This window comes from Phycodurus eques, chromosome 9 (genome assembly GCF_024500275.1).
Source record: "Phycodurus eques isolate BA_2022a chromosome 9, UOR_Pequ_1.1, whole genome shotgun sequence".
Classification (NCBI taxonomy): domain Eukaryota; kingdom Metazoa; phylum Chordata; class Actinopteri; order Syngnathiformes; family Syngnathidae; genus Phycodurus; species Phycodurus eques.
Genome location: NC_084533.1, coordinates 9,939,247 through 9,959,335, shown reverse-complemented (window position 1 = coordinate 9,959,335; position 20,089 = coordinate 9,939,247). Strand labels below are relative to the sequence as shown.

The 20,089-nt window shown below is 40.3% G+C and overlaps 1 protein-coding gene across 2 annotated transcripts; it reads left to right on the top strand.

Annotated features, from left to right (window-relative positions):
• The first annotated feature begins 81 nt into the window (after window positions 1-81).
• On the top strand, window positions 82-19,860 carry btk (Bruton agammaglobulinemia tyrosine kinase). 2 transcript variants are annotated; one of them, XM_061686548.1, is made up of 18 exons: window positions 82-180; window positions 4,383-4,542; window positions 6,081-6,185; window positions 6,423-6,504; window positions 6,610-6,735; window positions 7,411-7,463; window positions 9,529-9,713; window positions 9,787-9,849; window positions 9,967-10,021; window positions 10,943-11,022; window positions 11,302-11,429; window positions 11,563-11,634; window positions 13,635-13,806; window positions 13,921-14,140; window positions 14,219-14,283; window positions 15,260-15,378; window positions 18,400-18,557; window positions 19,279-19,860. In XM_061686548.1, exons 2-18 carry the CDS (start codon window positions 4,402-4,404, stop codon window positions 19,348-19,350), a joined length of 1,896 nt encoding a protein of 631 aa, XP_061542532.1. In that variant the 5' UTR covers window positions 82-180; window positions 4,383-4,401; the 3' UTR covers window positions 19,351-19,860. The 2 variants fall into 2 exon arrangements, with proteins under 2 accessions (XP_061542532.1, XP_061542533.1); XM_061686549.1 differs by lacking the exon at window positions 19,279-19,860 and having other exon boundaries at window positions 18,362-18,452.
• Window positions 19,861-20,089: the final 229 nt, after the last annotated feature.

Here is a 20,089-nt window from a genome sequence, read left to right as displayed (position 1 = left end):
AGAGAGGACAAATGGGGAAGTGTGAGTTCCGCTGTGAGTGTGGTGTTTTTTTTTTTTTTCCCCCTTCCTTTTCTTCGCACATCACAGACGACGCACACACATGCAAGCATTTTACATGGAAGGGTAAAACTTCACACCACCCTTTGATACAACACCGGCAGTTGGTCGTCTGATGCCTGGGTAAGTCACATGGCTTAAAAAGAAAAAAAAAAATTCAAAAATATTAACAAAATATTATCTATCTATCTATCTATCTACAGTATATCATGCCTGTATATACAGTACGTGGTTAGGAATCTACTGGTGTCACATGCTACCGTGTGCAGAAATAATGTTATTAAAAAATACATGACAAATAGATGTTTCTCAATATTGCTACTTTCACATTACAGTTTGATGGGTTAAACAATTGACTTAAAATGTTTTTATTTATTTGTAACTATCAGGCATAGTGACACATAGGCTCGTTACCCACTTATCTCTCGGGAAGCATCAAGAAAGAAAAGGTTCCTGCTAAACAAAATGTTTTAATGCAAATATGCATGCATGTATGTTTTGCAATAGTAAAAACAAATGTAATACAATGAACAATTGCCTTCTCCATAAACCATACAGCCATAGTGTTTAAGTCCTCTGAGCACCATATTAAGTTTACAAATAGTTGAATAAGTGCTTAATATTTATTATAGTTCGGCTTTTATAAGAGTTGCTCTCAGGTTTTAGTTGTCTTTAGAATTGCATGGTGGGCCATATTTTTATATTTAGATTAGATTAAAATGTCTTTTAATTCCTCTCCGATGCTGCTTTTTGTTTTTGTTTGCACTTTGTTGGTTGTTCTATATTATTAATTCAAGTGTATGTGTCTATTCACTTTAACATTTCCCATATCGTTTGCCATTTTATTTTCTGTTTTATGTTCTGTTATTTTTATTGTATTGTCAGAATCAGAATCATCTTTATTTGCCAAGTATGTCCAAAAAACACACGAGGAATTTGTCTGCGGTAGTTGGAGCCGCTCGAGTACGACAACAGACAGTCAATTGACAGAGAACGCTTTTGACACTTTTTTATTTTTAATTTTTATTTTAACGATGTGGGTGTATGATCTCAGCGAGGGTGTGTCCTTTGACATGCGCGAAGCACAGTGATAATTTAATGGCAGAATGTCAGTCTAAATCTATGCCTGCTGGGACCACATCCAAGTAGTCTGGTGCAACGCGATTTTGGTGAGTTTGATTGAGGCACAGCCAGACCGATTCTGAGCTCCTTGTACATGTGTAATGGATGTCAGATGCAATCCATTCATAAATACTGTATGTGATCAGCCGACACAAAACTCTCTGAGATGTTGTAGAAATCCATTAGTTGAAATCCATCCATCCAGTTTCTGAGCCGCTTCTCCTCACTAGGATCGCGGGCGTGGTGGAGCCTATCCCAGCTATCATCGGGCAGGAGGCGGGGTACACCCTGAACTGGTTGCCAGCCAATCACAGGGCACATACAAACAAACAACCATTCGCACTCACATTCACACCTACGGGCAATTTAGAGTTGTCAATTAACCTAGCATGGATGTTATTGGAATGTGGGAGAAACCCGGAGTGCCCAGAGAAAACCCACACAGGCACAGGGAGAACATGCAAACTCCACACAGGCGGGGCCGGGGATTGAACTCCTCAGAACTGTGAGGCAGACGCTCTAACCAGTCGTCCACCGTGCTGCTAGTTGAAATCATTATTATTATTTTATTTATATCATCCTACTGGCTGGCGGGGGAGGGGGGGGCGTTCTCCAAGCATTGCATTGAAAGGGAATGAGAGGAGCTGCTTTGACAGAAGTCCCTCTTTTAGATACACTGCACTGGTCCACAAAATTACCAACACTGACTCCAACCCGCCTCCACGTAGACCTAGGCAACGTGTCACACCGGATTTATGCCAGTCACGAAAATGTAGTCCTCAGTGTGGGGTGCCCATCTGCCTCGACCGGTTTTGTCGAGAGCGAGAGAGACAGGGAGCGAGAGAGAGAAAGACATTAGCAGAAGGCAATCAATACAGAGGAACAATCAAATGTTAATAGTATATCATAAAAGAGTAAACCTCTGATATTAGCGGGGGATAGGGACCGAACGTTGCTGCGAGTAATTATTGATGCCCCCCAAAAATCTTGAATTGCCTATATTAATACTTTAAGATGTACAACCCGAATTCCAATGAAGTTGGGACGTCGTGTTAAACATAAATAAAAACAGAATATAATGATTTGCAAATCATGTTCAACCTATATTTAATTGAATACACTACAAAGATATTTAATGTTCAAACTGATCAACTTTATTGTTTTTAGGAAATAATCATTAACTTAGAATTTTATGGCTGCAACACATTCCAAAAAAGCTGGGACCAGTGGCAAAAAAGACAGAGAAAGTTGAGGAATGCTCACCAAAAACCTGTTTGGAACATCCCACAGGTGAACAGGCTAATTGGGAACAGGTGGGTGCCATGATTGGGTAAAAAAGGAGCTTCCCTGAATTGCTCAGTCATTCACAAGCAAAGATGGGGCGAGGTTCACCTCTTTGTGAACAAGTGTGTGAGAAAATAGTTGAGTAGTTTCAGGACAATGTTCCTCAATGTACAATTGAAAGGAGTTTAGGGATTTCATTATCTACGGTCCATAATATCATCAAAAGGTTCAGAGAATCTGGAGAAATCACTGCATGTAAGCGGCAAGGCCGAAAACCAACATTGAGTGCCCGTGACCTTCGATCCCTCAGGCGGCACTGCATCAAAAACTGCAAAAAAATGCACTTAAAGCGTACATGTACATCCGGCCAAGAGTCTCCAAAACTTCCACTAAAAACCCAGGCTAAAGTTAGAGTGGCTTACTTGCATACCAAGAGCTACAGTACATATGTTTAACAATACTTCCTTGATATTAATAACTACTCTCCTATCAGCAAGGGCTTTGACACCAGTTTGTGGCATTTTCGGGCATAACAGAAGAGCGCAAAAATATGCAAATGGATGAGTTTTTCAGCGAATAGCTAAGGATAGGTTTAACAGAAAAAAAAAGAAATAAGTGAATAGCAAACAGCAACTAAGCAGGGGTTCACTGTCCACATTTATTCAATGATTGCATATTTTTCCCCCCGTAAATTTAGCATGGGTCTCTATGGACATAGTGAAAATGGCCCCTGGTGAACAGTTTGGGAGGAAAATGTGCAATAAAGCAGTAAGAAGGCACCGAGGAAGCGTCGCAATGCGGGGAACTCCATAGCATGCACAAGTATTAAAAGCTGTCATGAAGCCGATGCTACAGATAACCATTCGTGACAGATTAGATATGTGTTGAAGCGACAAACAGTATCACTGCCCTCCAAGCCTGACGCAACTTCCCCATTAATCTGTCTGTGCTTTGGAGTCACTGTGAGTCAAATGCCTATCATATTTAAAACACACACGCATGCAACACATGCAACTTTATTCTAATAATATCAAACCTTTTATAGTGCAAAAGGTGCCTTATTTCCCAAAAATATACATGACTATATTCTCAAAAGAAATAAACCTTTGTTCTAAAAAAAAAAAAAAAAACAGCAATTTATTAATGCCGGCATGTTAAATTTATGTGATAATACATCATAATCATATGAAAGCTTTTAATTGGCCCAAAGCTAATTTTGTTAAGTTAGTGAGGAATAATTGCTTTTATGTTTGTATTATGAAACACACAATTGGGTATGTGCTTTTTAAAATTACCGACAAGTCGTCATTACATTTTGAATAGTCATTTTGAATAGTTAAAAAAATGTATTTCAAATTATGTTGTTGACTCTCAAAGCACCGCTTATGGACACCCAGGCGTCCGAGGCCTCAAGTTTGAGTACCTCAGTTTGACTTTTACTTAAATAAAGAAGTTGAATCCGTACATCTACTTTTTTTTTTTTTTTTTACACACGTTTCTGTACTCCTACTTAAATACAGCTTGTGTGTACTTTTGCCAACTCTGCTTTTTTGAGCACAAGACCCATCTATTGCCATTTGCCATAAGATATACATACAGTATCACGTATACTGTACATACACAAATAATAAAGAACACAAAACACATGGCTTTATAAAAATAAACACAACTACAAAAAAAATTGCTGCTAATCTTGCTTGATAATCAATAAAATGAAGAGCGGTGCTCTGTGTTTGCATGGAAGCTTGTGGTAAATGACTGCACAGATGAGCGATACAAGGAAGTGCTCACATTGACTGCGTGATAAAAGGCCCAGTTCCCAGTATCTGATTAACCGTTACACTGAATATACACATCAAATTACAGAATAATACACTACGCAGTGGCCACCTAATCAATCTGTTGATCCTTCATTGCAGATTAACCTCGGCGTGAACCATGTGTGACAGCATTTTGGAAGACATTTTCATAAAGCGCTCGCAGCAGAGGAGGAAAACCTCACCCTTGAACTACAAGGAAAGGTGGTTCATCCTCACACGGGACAAACTCTCCTACTACGACTACGACATCGACAAAGGGGTGAGTATGGCCAGCCATTTGAGGATTTATTCCATATCCTTGTTAGCCAGGTTAAGGTCTTCAGTCCTCACTGGTAGGTCAATTTTAGCAGACTAGTAAGTAGGGCTTGACAAAAGACCCGCCTGTGTGTGAATTCAAGCAGTGGCCAGTAACACCGCCACTCTCACTAGCCAATTTGGCGGGTTGATTTTATTAACTTTTTTATTTTTACTGCACGCAGCACGTATAGATTCTGCGGGTCTCTATCTGTCTCATACACCTTATGGCAAGCTTTATTAACAATTAAAAGCAAAGTTTGACTATCCAGAATTAACATTCAGGGCACATAGAAACAAACAACCATTTGCACTCACAGTCATGCCTACGGGCAATTTAGAGTCTCCAATTAATGCATGTTTTTGGGATGTGGGAGGAAACCGGAGTGCCCGGAAAAAACCCACACAGGCACGGGGAGAACATGCAAACTCCACACAGGCGGGGCCGGGGATTGAACCTGGGTCCTCAGAACTGTGAGGCTGACGCTCTAACCAGTCGTCCACCGTGCCGCCAAAAGTAACTTTCAACAGCTGCCAAGTGGCAGGAACTTATCCACAGTACAAAAAAAAAACATTATCTTAACCGAACCCATTACTTGGTAATGTACGCCACACAAGTTGCAGAATGATGTCATCAACATGAACCAATAAATTAAACATTACTGTAGTTGAAGCCACATTAAATCAGCAACTTAGTGCAGACTTGCATTGCCAAATACAGTCAGTACATAAACGCACACCATTCTCAGTACACTTCTCTAAAGACTCTTAACTGATAGATTGATGCTGATTGTGGTCCATGAAGGCAACAACTGTGCATGCGTGTATATTGGTATATTAGGCGCACACGCACCATTTCTCCCACCACCGTAATTTTGATGCGAAGAGCGAGAAAAGGTGACAAGATTACGTAACTGTTTAACAAGCAAAGCTGTGGGTGATTGACAGGGGGGAGATGCACTTACTTACGTGGATCAGCCGAGCAGCGCGTTAAACCAGCTCATAGTCCGGACTAAAGACAAACTTGAAAGTTTGCTGTTTTAATTGTAAATATTCATTCATTCATTCATCTTCCATTCGGCTTATCCTCACTTGGGTCGCTTTGCCTATCCCAGCTATCTTCGGGCGAGAGGCGGGGTACACCCTGAACTGGTCGCCCGCCAATCGCAGGGCACATACAAACAAACAACCATTCACATTATCAGGATACCCAAAAAATGAAACTGTATTCTGTTCCAGTTCCAGAAAAAAAACAGGTAATCAGATTAAAGGTACATTTATTAAAAATTGGGATAATTTAACAGGATTACAATTTCAATGTCATCATTGGTGACATTTTTAAATGGTGGCGTACTGTGAGATTTTTTTCAAATTTAAATTATGTGCCTTGGCTCTACAAAGGTTTGGATAAACCACTTCACCACATGATGAACGTTTAAATATTGTTGACATCTTTTTCAAATAAAGACATCGTTGTTGTACTTTTCCCCGTCTGTCGCACAGAAGCGAAAAGGCCTGAGGGGCTCGGTGGATCTGGAGAAGATCAAGTGTGTGGAAACAGTGCAGACGGAACCCAACAGCCCGCAGGAGCGCATGTATGCATTCCAGGTAGACTTCATTGATTTCGCCACGTTGGAAGATAATTGTCCAGGTTACAAGTAGCCCTCTTTTTAATAGTGAATATTGTGCATTAGTATAAGAAGTGAAAGCAGCAGACCAGATGCTGGCGGTTTTTTGGTGGTTGCAGGTGTACACTGGGCTACTCCAGTCTTACCACACAGGAACCAAGAGTCTGAGGCATTCGTTGAAATGCAAAATGAAAACTAATAGTGTTGTTTTTTTAAGGTCATTTACGACGAGGGGCCACTGTACGTCTTCGCAAAGACAGAGGAAGTTCGGGCTCAGTGGATAAAGAAGCTGAAAGAATGTTAGCATGAAAACTGATACAATCACCATTATCATCACTTTGTGGAGGAAGTGTGTGCTCATGCAAATTTCCTCTGTGTGTGTGTGTATGCATGGGTGTGTGTAGTGGTGCAGACTAACAAGGACCTGATGCAAAAGTACCACCCATGCTTCTGGATCGACGGAATTTGGCTGTGCTGCCAGCAGGAAGTCAAGCAGGCAATGGGGTGTAAGGTTCTGGATAGCAAAAACGGTGAGGATGAGTCACACTCCATTTTTGGAAGACTCCACTAATTGCAGTGATTCCCAAACTCTGTTAGTATACTTCGAGAGATCATCCGGGATGCATTTTCACTTAATTAGTCCAAATGTAACAGTGGAGAACACGCGCCATCCAGCCCCACCTGGGCTCAAACCTACGCTGCCACCGTGTCACTGGTTGGAAGTCAAGTGCACTAACCACTCAACTAAAAGCATGCGCTGCTAAATCAGTGGTCAGCACCCTCTATCCGAGGAGTGAGGTTTTACTACCGTACATTCGCGCAGGGTGATCTGGCATGCATTACACACAAATAATGCATCTTTGGTCATCTATCTATGCCACTGACTTATAGTGATAGGCAGAAAAAATAAAATGCTTTTCCACAATATGGCAGAAGGTGCAATTAGCATTTGTATCCACCTGTTGCTATTCCTACAAAACACTGATAGCTTTGTGTTCAAGTAAATAGTCCCAGATTTCACAGCAAGAAAGATTGTGAGTAAATTGTGACTTCAAAAGACCAATTTTATTATTTCAGTATATACACTTTTTGTGATGTTTATTTTTAGTGGTGTGCTGTGAGATTTTTCAAATTTAATTGATGAGTCTTGGCCCAATAAAAGCTTGAGAAATGCTACTGAACACCTTTTTCCGTGTCCTCAACAGGCTTCATGTGTCGGAGGGGATCCCGCAAACCACTGCCCCCGACTCCCTCGGAGGTGAACACACATTTACTGATTCGTAATATAATTTGTAAAAGTACAATGTCGCTCACTAAAGCAGGGCTTGGCAAAGTATGGCCTTTGGGCTACATATCTCCGGCTCCATTCTTTAATCTGAGCATTCAAATGATCAAGGGTGAAGTGACATTTGTTGCATTACTTCAGCCATTGTTTTTGTTTTTTAAATCTAAAATTTGTTGGTTAAAATGAACTAAAGTGGGATCTTGCAGTTTGTTTTTTAAGAAACGGCCGTTCTCAAGGAAAAACAACCCCTCAGAGACAGAATGGGTGACCGACGAGGTGTCAATCATTTACATCACTCACGGGCACACCCCCACATCGTTGCACTGACTTGTTGGCTTGGGCTGCAGGAGCTTTGCTTAAATTATCGTGCAATACCCACCTCCGATTAGCAGCAAAAGTGAAAAAGAAGGAAGCATTTTTATTTATTTTTGTATTCATTCATCCATTCATCCATCCATCCATTCATTTTCTACCGCTTATCCGAGGTCGTGTCGCAGGGGCAGTAGCTTTAGCAGGGACGCCCAGACTTCCCTCTCCCCAGCCACTTCATCCAGCTCTTCCGGGGGGATCCCGAGGCGTTCCCAGGCCAGCCGAAAGACCTAGTCTCTCTAGCGTGTCCTGGGTCATCCCCGGGGTCTCCTCCCGGTGGGACGTGCCCGGAACACCGCATCCGAATCAGATACCCCAGCCACCTCATCTGGCTCCTCTCTACTCTGAGATCCTCCCTGATGACTGAGCTTCTCACCCTATCTCTAAGGGGGAGCCCAGACACCCTGCGGAGCAAACCTCATTTCGGCCACTTGTATCCGGGATCTTCTTCTTTGGGTCATGACCCACAGGTCGGGACCATAGGTGAGGGTAGGAACATCGATCGACCGGTAAATTGAGAGCTTTGCTTTTCGGCTTAGCTCCTTCTTTACCACAATGGACCGATACAAAGTCCGCATCACTGCGGACGCTGCACCGATCCGCCTGTCGATCTCCCGTTCCATTCTTCCCACACTCGTGAACAAGACCCCATGATACTTGAACTCCTCCATTTGGGGCAGGATTTCATCACCGACCTGGGGAGGGCACGCCACCCTTTTCCGACTGAGGACCATGGTCTCAGATTTGGAGGTGCCGATTAGTTCATTAAATGATATGGCCATTTATTTATTATAAATATAAATACATGAGTAAAATAAAGTTTTTAACAATATTAACTTGTTAATTAATTCTAATTAAATGAATTATTATTTCATTATCAAAATAAACTATTTTACATACACATTTTAACTAATCTTTGAAAATGAAACGTGGCCCCTGAGCACAAATGTTTGCCTTAAAGAAAAACACAAAATGTACACAAAAACTACGCACACACACAAATCTACACTCTACTTTGTGTGTTTATGGAAGATGATGCAATAGGACCGGATTACCAGGCTACAGGATATCCTGTTTTTTTCTAGCTGGGGGAATGGTTCCAATATGACACAAAAGGGCTAAAAGCGCAAATAAATTCCTCTCACAAAAGTGAAAAAAAATGCCGAGCACTGGATTTGTGTTTGCTTGTACATCCGTTTCTCAATTATCAAGCGACTTGCTGGTTTACCAAGGGTGAGATCATTTCTGATTCTGGGATGACGGGAGACAGTTCCAATGTTACTCAAACAGTAAAGAGAAACTAATTGCAGAAAATTGTGATTGTGAAGCAAACTACGTCTTGCTTCACAGTTGATGATGTAAGTCAACAAAACAATAAGAAGGTGGCAAAGGAATTATTCTGTCATGATTTGTATGGTCAAAAGACACAAGTATTGTAAAATAACCAAATATTTCTGGGACGGGAAGAACATTTATTTTATTGGTCGAACAAAAAAAAAACATCCAAATAACAAATCAATTCCAAAGCAATGAACTTGGGAGACAGTGAACCTCCGTTCATCACGGGGATATGTTCTAGTCCCACACGTTATACGTGAAAATGCGGGACAGAGAGATTGCCTTCAGGTTTTGTGTTTTTGGCTGAGGTAACTATGTGTTTTCTTAAAAGGAGAAGCCCGGCCGGCGGTTGCTTCCGCAGCTTCCCGAGGTCGAGCCCTGCGCGGGGATGAGCGTTGTAGCTCAGTACAACCACCCGGCCATCATGTCTCATGACCTGGAGCTGAAGAAGGATGAGGAGTATACGATCCTGGACATGGCCGACCACAACTGGTGGAGAGCCAGGGACAAATACGGGTGGGGGAGACCATCCTTTGAAGTGGGATGCCTTGCTTAAAACTGTGCTTAAAAATGTGTTTTTATTTCGCAGAAATGAAGGTTATATCCCCAGTAATTATGTGGTGGAAGTTGGAAACAGCTTAGACAGATATGAGTGAGTTTCAACATGAGTATACTTGTGCTGATTTAATCATTTATTTTGCGTCGTGTTAAAAAATTATAAATTCCCTTAAATATTGAAGACAACTACAGTTTCTTTTTTCTTTCAAAGTTGGTACTGCAAGAATACCAACCGCAGCCAGGCAGAGAAGCTACTGAAGACTGAGGTAAAGCTCCCAAACATTTAGTGCTCATAATTATAGTAATGAAGATCAGATTTTTTTTCCCATCCATTTTTGGAGTGGCCTTCACTCAGAGGACTTTTAATAACTGAAATGGACCCTGGTGTGTGTGTGTGTGTGGGGGGGGGGGGGGGGGGGGGGGGGGCGCTTCCAAACCTCCACTTTCTATATTGCTTATCCTCATTAGGATTGTGGGTCAGCTGGAGTCTATCCCAGGTGACTTCAGGCCTTGGAAGACCAATCCGACGTCGGCAGTCGCTGGTCAGGCATCCTTGAGGGCTGTCTGCCTGGTGTCGCGCACACCGTCACCACGACGGAGCTTTCGCCCGATTCAGTATATCGAATGGGTGTTAGTTGTCGGAGACATTGATCACTCTGATTGGCTGTTAGCTAGCGAATCAGCCCTTCATTCTATAAGCAAAAGACCCACGGCTGTCAATGTCAGTACCACCTGCAACTCAACAAACATCCTGAGGTTGTGTAGCGTAAGTGAAAATGAAGACAATTATGATTTGTTTACATTTTGTTTATACCAGAGCCCAGATTCTATCCCAGCTGACTTTGAGCAAGACACTCTGGACTGCTCACCGGTCAATCGCAGTGCACATAAGGACAAAAACAACCATTCATACCTATGAGCAATTTTGAGTCTTCACTGAAGTCAGGGGAACCCGGAGAAAACGCACACAAGCACAGGAGAACATGCAAACTGCACACAGGAGGGCTTGAGCCGAGATTCGAACCCAGAACCTCTCGACTGCGAGGCAGATGTGCTCAGCACAAATTCTCCACGTTTTCACATCTAATACGATGCCTTCCTTGACAAAGATAACTGCAAGTGAATGCTCAAAGATATTCAAAGTTGTTTGAAACATATTTGGGTTGCCTCACTTTCTGCGCCCTCAGAACAAAGACGGAGGCTTCCTGGTGCGAGACTCCAGCAAGCCAGGGAAATACACGGTCTCTCTGTTCAGTAAGGGAGGCGGGTGAGTTTCACTCTGCTGCACACTACACTGTTGACGGTACAATATCATGTATCCACTGGATGTACCACAAAAGAAGTACAACCGAAACAGTGGATGGAGCTCGTATGTAAATTGTCTATGCAAAACTTCACTCTTATCTCCCCGATTCCAACTGCTAACACTAAACACTATCATTATCATCGTCGTCAACATCGTCGTCGTCATCATCATCATAATACTGTATAACCACATGCATCATGTGCATCATGTGATCGTTTCCTTTCATCCTCTTCTGCACAGAGAAACTGGTGGCAGCTGCAAACATTACAACATCTGCACCACCCTGCAGGGACAGTTCTACTTGGCTGAGAAGCACAACTTCAACACCATCCCAGAGCTCATCAACTACCATCAGCACAATGCCGCAGGTTCACTACGAAATATAAGATGAATATCAGGCAACAATCATGTTTAGATGCACATTATTCTTATAACCATGATTGGTCCACCTTAAGCTTGATTATACTGTAGGTAATACTGTCATGTCCTCTCCATCACTAGGCATGTTTAGCAGGCTCAAGTATATTGTGTCCAACCGGGCACGGCCTCCATCTACAGCAGGTCTTGGCTATGGTAAGTGGCATTGAGGAAACGCTGTAATACAATGTACAGACCCTTTCCAAAGAATTAGAATATCATGGAAAAGTTTATTTATTTCCATAATTCCATTCAAAAAGTTAAACTTTCATAGATTATAGATTCAGGGCCCACAATTTAAACAATTTCAAGTATTTATTTGTCTATTTTTAAATAATTTGGGCTTCCGGCTCATAAAACCCACAAAAGCTTTTTAGAATACTGTGAATAAATCACCATTTACTTCTCAGCTTTTGTAGAAAAAAAAGAAATAAATGAGGGTCACATTAAGTCAATCAAAATATGGTACTTTCAAATCGATATGTTAATCTTCCATACTTGGTTGGCAACCCTTTGCTTGAATCACTGCCTGGATGTGCTTGAATCACTGCCTTGAGGCAATCAGCCTGTGGCATCGCCTGGGAGTTATGGAAGCCCAGATTTCCTGGTTGCTTGCTGTCAGTTCTTCTTTGTTTTTGGGTCTGGTGCCCCTCATTTTCCTCTTGATAGATTGTCAATGGGGTTTATTTCTGCTAGATTCTTCAGTCTTCTCTGTTTGATATTCCGCCGAAGCCCACAGTCATCTCTTTTGCTGGTCTTCTCCTGCCACATTTTGTCCTTCCATTATACTTTCCATTGATATGCTTGGACACAGCACTCTGTGAACAGCCAGCCTCCTTAGCTATGAACTTTTGTGGCTTACCCATCCTATGGAGGGTATCAACGATGGTCTTCTGGCCAGATGTCAAGTCTGCAGTCTTCCCCATTTTGAACCCAACTGAGACGATTGAACCAGACTGAAGCAATTTAATGACACTTGGGGAAAACCTATGTAGGTGCTTTGAGTTTAGTAGATAATTAGTGTGTGAATTTAAAATTTGGTCTGATTTCTTCACAGTATTCTTCATTTCGTGGGTTTTATGAGCTGGAAGCTTAAATTATGTAAAAATAAACAAATAAATACTTGAAATTGTTTAAATTGTGGGCCATGAATCTATAATCTATGAAAGTTTAACGTTTTGAATGGAATTATGGAAATAAATTAACTTTTCCATGATATTCAATTTTTTTGGAAAGGGTCTGCATTTAACTCAATTTATTTTAAGTCTTTTTAGTTTAAAAATGTTGCAAATGTAATATGTATCAATATTGCGCTAAAAGAACTTTGTTTAATCTTACAATGCTGATGAGAAAGCCAGTTGTTGTCTTGTCTGACTAAATTACCCATCAGGGGCTGAAAAGCAGAAATACAAATGACAATGGCGCTAGTTAGCAAAATAGCTAATGATCTGGATAGCTAGCTCACTCTTCATTTGAAAAAAAAATCGTTTTTTGGGGGTTCTTCAGTAATGATAGCAACAAAACTAAAAAAGTCTTTGTTATTAATTTAATAATTATTCTTGTGAAATGACATATTGACAAATCCTAATTTAGTCATTCAAAACCTCTTATATATTTTTTTAAAGGAAACCAGACAACACGAGTACGATATTTAACTAAAATTAAAAACGCGGTTACAACTGTTATGTTAGGCTCTTCATTTAATGTTTTATTTACTCCTCTTTTGTATTCTTTTGTGTATTAATGACGATATTGTCTATTTTGTTTTCTTGTAAATTGAGTTTTTTCAGTAAAGATTGTTTTAAAAAGATGGGTAGATGGATAGATAGCTAGATGGATAGATGAATAGATAGAACATCAAAAAATATGACTGAAAGGAACATAATGCTATGATATCATTCTTTAGATACTGAACATCTTGGGACTGTTGGTGGTCTAAAAACTATATTACCCAAAATGCAGTAAGACTACAAAGGCGGGAGTCGAAATGATAACAAATATACAGTAAATGAAACCTAGAGAACACGTTGCTCAAATCAGTTTTTCACATAACATAAAAATACATACATAAATAAAACTTGGGTAATAATTTAGGATTGAAATAAGACACAACACAACATAAAGAAGACATACATACATACGTATGTGTTCTGCAGGCATGTGGGAGATTGACCCCTCCTGCCTCACCTTCATTCGGGTCCTGGGTACGGGTCAGTTCGGAGTGGTGCAGTATGGAAAGTGGAAGGGCCAGCACGACGTGGCTATCAAGATGATTAAAGCCGGGGCCATGTCAGAGGACGACTTCATAGAGGAAGCCAAGATCATGATGTAAGGCGCAATCAGTCAGCCTTAATATTAAATGCCCTGCGCGATGAGGCCGCCTCCGCCGTGTGTGACGTGACGTGGTATGCTTTGGATCACGAGCCCCTCGTTTCAAACTAGGATGCTCCACCATGAGAACCTGGTGCAGCTGTACGGCGTGTGCACCAAGCAGAGCAGCATCTACATTGTCACCGAGTTCCTCTCCAACGGCTGCCTGCTCACCTACCTCAGGGAGGGACTCAGGCAGCACCCGACCTCCGTGCAGCTCCTGGAGATGTGCAAGGACGTCTCCGAGGGCATGGCCTACCTGGAGTCCCAGCAGTACATCCACAGGGATCTGGTGGGAGGCCACAGATTACATCATGTAACTAGCTTCAGTAGATATTTTGAATCAAATGTGAATTCATTTTCTCCCTAGGCTGCCAGGAACTGCTTGGTCGATGGCAACGGTACAGTCAAAGTGGCGGACTTTGGCCTGTCAAGGTACAATCACGCCAGTTGAGTAACCTAATAACAGTCAGTGGCGGGCCTTATGCTGGCCAAAACACTATCAAAAACACTGACCTACATTTACACCCTAAATTCTAATATTTTCTCTATGAAATTGTATTAATTAATTCACAAAAGTCGGCTCTCTTCATTTTGTAGCATTTCCTTGGCTGCACTGCTTTCCTACGCGTATGTGGACGTTAGATTTGTGTATCCCATCAGAGTTCAGCCTCTATGTGTTGCCATGTCAATCTAGTCTGCGCAGGACCTTCAGAATCAGTAGTAACTTCAACGATATTAGCAATGGGACTGTTTCTTTAATCAATCAGATTTCAAATTCGCCTCATAGGACCAGCTAGCCTTAAATAACGTCAGCATTTTCCGTCCTGTAATTGGTCACATTTCCATGTTACAGTGACCCCCTCCGCCACACACACACACACACACACACACACACACACCCCGCCCTCCACCCCGCACACAGTATTCACGGTTCGTCATTCAGTTCGCAAATACACTGATATTTGCTGAAAAAGTCACCTGTTTTTGTGCTCTGGCCATAACCATTTCTAATACGAAAATATTGCTTTGGCACCATCTGGTGGCATCTTGGTACCAAGCAACTAAGTTGAACTGAAGGGAGGAGCTTCATTTAGTCAGGCATTAGTCTTGTCGAATAGAAGAATAGTACTTTGCTGCCATCTTGTGGCACCTATTTACAATTGCAATTTTGTAAAAATGTTTTTGTCATGTCAGTAGAGTAATTTAGATTCTGAACTACTCTAGATGATTTACGTGGCACAGTTGTGTGCTCTTATGTTGCCTTTTTTAAATGATATTGATAGTTTCAAGAATGGTGCCATGATAATGGTCCCAAGTCCCAACTGAAGGTCCTGATACCAAATGCACGGCCCAGTACTGATAACAACAACAATAATAACAATGTACAACTAACATTCTTCATCTTCAGGTACGTCCTTGATGACGAGTACACAAGCTCGGCGGGTTCCAAGTTCCCTGTCCGTTGGTCTCCGCCTGAAGTTCTCCTCTACTGCAGATTCAGCAGCAAGTCGGACATCTGGGCTTACGGTGTGTGATTGTATAGAAAGGATTGTTTTGAGAAACCTCTGACTGTTTCCCATGGGTGAAGTACACACGTACTAATTTTTAACCTTAACCAATTTTTTAAATAAGAGAGACCTAAAACACAGAGAAAAACATTCTAACTGCTTTTATAGTGCTGTCTTGCACCAAGAATGACCTAGGTTGACCAGAACTGTGTAGCAGATGTGCTAACCACAACACCACTGTGCTGCCTGCCATTTATTTTGTTTTATTGGACTTATGTCTATACTAATATGGAGGACCAAGACTTCCCAAAACAAATAAATAAATACATACATACATACATACTAGGACTGGGTGATTAATCGAAATTTAATCATGATTTCGATTTTGGCTTCTTACGATCATAAAAACATTATAATTGAAGAAAAACGATTAATGTGCCGTGGCTCAGGTTGGGTATGCAAGTTCATGTGTTGTAAACGCACCCTGTGCTGCTTGTAGCAAGCGTGTGACGGGTGTTCTTCTGCCCTACCTGAGCCTGCTTTAAGCTTTTTATTGACAGAAAAATAAACGCACAATAAAATAATTACCCACATTGTACATTGAAATACAAGACATATTGCTTTAGAAATCCCCAGCCTAATGCGAACAAGTCAATGGAGGCCCTATGGGAACGTTCAATGGAAGCCCGATGGAAGCATTCGCCGTGTCGTCACCAAATGGTCATGCGGTGTCTCGGTTAGCAGAAAGCCTATGGAAGTCAATAGCCGACCACGAGTTATCGAGTTATTCATGCTTATTCCCGTATTTAATAAATGGTAGTGTCGTGTTGCGTTATGAGCTATATATTGTAGATTGTTAACGAAGGCTTGCCAGAGCTTTTACAGCATCTCAAAGACACATGACGCACGTTGAAAGCTTAGGTGAGGCCATTACGTGACAAGTGGAAGCATACTGACCGACCATGTTTGCTTTTGGCACTTTCTATAGTAATGGTAAGACACTTAACTTTATAATAACTTGTCTTGCAATATAATATTACGATAGTTGGGACGAACAAACAAACAAAAGATAAATCTCACATTAACTAATAACTTGCAACTCACTGTTAAATACTTGATGCCTCCATTACTTTTGGTGATATTTTACTTCTTATGTAGTCCTACTATTGTATACAAATTACAAATGTATATGAGCCATATAATATGCAAATGCACATCACGTATGGAGACATTTCACCGTGTAAACATTTTCCAGTCAACAATTGAATGATTAACACTTCTATGCGTCAAGAGACTTTTGTAGACTTTCATTAAATATTTTGTGTAGGCTAAAATTTCACTGCCATTGACGGCTGTTGAATTCAAATATCCATGTTAACATGGCGGACTGGCAGTGAATGTTTAAAGTTGTCGATCAAAAACTTTTCCTCTGGTCAGGCCAGTGGATGGATTTTGGACACATTTGTCCCCAACGTCATATTTAAGGCAAATCCTGAGTGCCACCGTTGTACAGAAGCTTTGTTGCATAGCTCTGCTTGGCATCAGCTAGCCCAAACTTGCATACTGCGCTAAAAAGCCACAAAAATAAGGTTTCTTTGCCAATATTGTATGGAGGTGAATGGGACTTCTACCAACCAATGATAATGCGCATGCACCAGAATTACGTTACGATGATGTTTCACGAAGGCTTCCATTGACGGGCTGGCTAAGATTAGCATTTGGTCACAGGAGGGATTTACCTTCAAATAAATAATATTCACACGCAAACACTGTAGTAACACATCCAGACATGTAATGTAACAATACTCACAGGCATATATTCTTCCTAAACTGTGAAAAACTAGTTTAATAAAGTGTTATTGCGACTTTCTTCTTCTACTCCTGTTTAGCTAGCTGTAAATAGGCGGCTCCATGTGTGCATCGCACCACACTGCCCCTAAGAGGCCAAGATGCACACAGCAGATACAATTATTGCATAGTATCAAAAGACACATTTCCTGTTTTAGGTCAATTAGGATTATCAACATTATTTCTATTTGCTATATGCCAGAATATTGAGAGAATTCTTTTTTTTAGACAATACAATCACCCCAGGCGTGCCAATGGTTTTAGCTATGACTGTATTTGTTTTTATTTATTTATTTATTATTATTATTTTTTTTTATGTATTATTATGTTACTTGTTACTAATTCGTTTTCTGGTTGTTCTTTTAAGCTTTATTTAAAGTTTTGGTAATTGTATAATAAAATTAATGAATCATTGTCTTTATTAATTGTGATTTGAATATCAATCAAAATAATCGTGATTATTAATTTTTCCATAATCGCCCAGCCCTAATACATACATATATACATAAATGTGACATGAAGTATTAAATTATTTCAGTATTTTCCATATTTATCTCAATATGTATTTATTTCAACATTTATATATTTATTTACTTTTTGATTTATTTATTAAATGCATTCCTATTTCCCTGAGCATCATAAAATAATCGTATGTCATTCTCTCCCATCAAACTCAATGTGCGGGGACTGAGCGGGACCAGCGCTGATCCAGCTCCAACCCAAATTGCTTGTTGCTTCATTAGCTTATCCATACATCAAATCAACAAGCAATTTGATTGGAACTGGCTCAGCGGTAGTCCCGCCCACTCCCCACCCATTGATATAAAACAAATTATATTTAAATAAAGAAATAAATGGATATGGAAATAATTGAATGAATACTGAAATAATTAACATGATTAATAATTTATTTACTGTATTTATTTTTTTATCCATCTTTCCATTTTCTGAACCACTTATCCTCACCGGGGTCGCGGGCATGCTGAGGCCTCACTCACTCTCCACCCCTATCACCTCCTAGGCCAGAGAGGGATGATTTCTCTAAAAATCATTTGAATAATAATCTACTGTCAGGTCATAGTTTGAACATATGACAAAAAAATAAATAAATTTAAACTGCAAACTCTACCTTTGATTCCACTTCGTTAATGCAGGTTCCTCACTTGACGAGTTTGTGTCCTGGCGTTTGCAGGGGTGCTGATGTGGGAGGTGTACACTTTGGGGAAACTTCCCTACGACCGTCTTAACAACAACGAAATCGTGTCTCAGGTGTCCCAAGGCCTCCGCCTGTACCGTCCTCAGCTGGCATGTGAGAAGGTCTACAGCATCATGTCATCGTGCTGGCTCGAGGTGAGTACAAATCCACATCGGATACATTGGATTCATAGCAATATGCGTGGCAGCACGGTCGGCTAGTGGTTAGTACGGCTGCCTCAGAGTTCTGATGTTCTGGGTTCGAATCTTGGCTCAGGCCCTTCTGTGTAGAGGTTGCATGTTCTCCCGTGCTTGTGCGGGTTTTCTATGGGTTCTTTGGCATGAGATCTTGACATGTATCACTTTCTTCGTTTTTTTTTCAGCCACCTACTATTGTATCGTTTTTTTTTTTTTTTTTTGCAATCAAAACTCGAGGTTCAATTCTTATTTTTTATTTTGTTTTTAATCTAAATGTTTTGTTGTTGGAAAAAAAGCAAAGGGCTCACCACACTTGTTGGTAACTGTTTTTTTACCACACAGTAATGATGTATGGTTTATTGTTTATTTTCCACAGTGTTATTGTTTTCTATACCTGTATTCTGTATTGTGAATTAGGATCATATTGCCCATAAAAAAATTTATATTTTCATTCTTGTCTTGTTTTTTTTTTTTGCTTAAATATAATAAAATAATAATTACATTCATTAATTTTCCGTACCGCTTATCCTCACTAGGGTTGCGGGCGTGCTGGAACCTATCCCAGAATTATTCATTCATTCAGTTATTCATTTATCTATTTATTTACTGCACAAAGTAATAAATTATAATAATCATGTATACGGTTTGACATGTTATTGTTGTGTTTTGTTCATTTTAGAAGGCCGATGAGAGACCCACTTTCCAGGAGCTGGCATTCACTGTTCAGGATTTGCTGTATGAACTCCAATAGATCACAACTGCAGCGACAGCCTGAAAAATGAATCCAAACTTTAAAATGTGTTTAAATGTGCCACTATATGTAACTGGTTTGAAATAGCGCATTCAGCAATAATATCATGTTAACTAACATTTATGTTTTATTGAAAATATTCTTATGTTCAGGTGGAAACGAGCTTTTGAAATGCATATCTAATTGCACAAATGAAAACTACGTGTCAGACTTTTGAATAAATAGTGTCTAATATTCTATATACTGTCCTCCATTTATTGTTGTTTTATTTATGTACATGCTTCCTTCCTGTATTGTACAGCTGCAGCGCTGGGAAAGATTACACTGACCAAGTTCTCTTGTAAGTGCTGTACCACCATTATTCCTTGTACTGTAGAGTACAGACAGCCACATGAAGGTTACGTTTTTTATAATCTAATATTATAATATATTAATATACGAGTGTCACAGCAAAGGGTATGAATACTTATGGCTACTTATTTCATTTTTAATAAATCTGCAAACATTTCAACGATTCCATTATTTTCTGTCAATATGAGGTGCTGTGTGTACATTAATGAGGAGGAAATATATATATACATTTGTGTATATAAAACATGAGGTTAATTAAGTAGTACTCATTTACAACAGAGGTTTTACATTTTAAAGTACCAAAATGCATTTTACAAAACAAGTTTACAAGTATAGTGACATTTCCAAACCAGATGAAGAACAGTTTGACTTTCACCACATAAGGGTT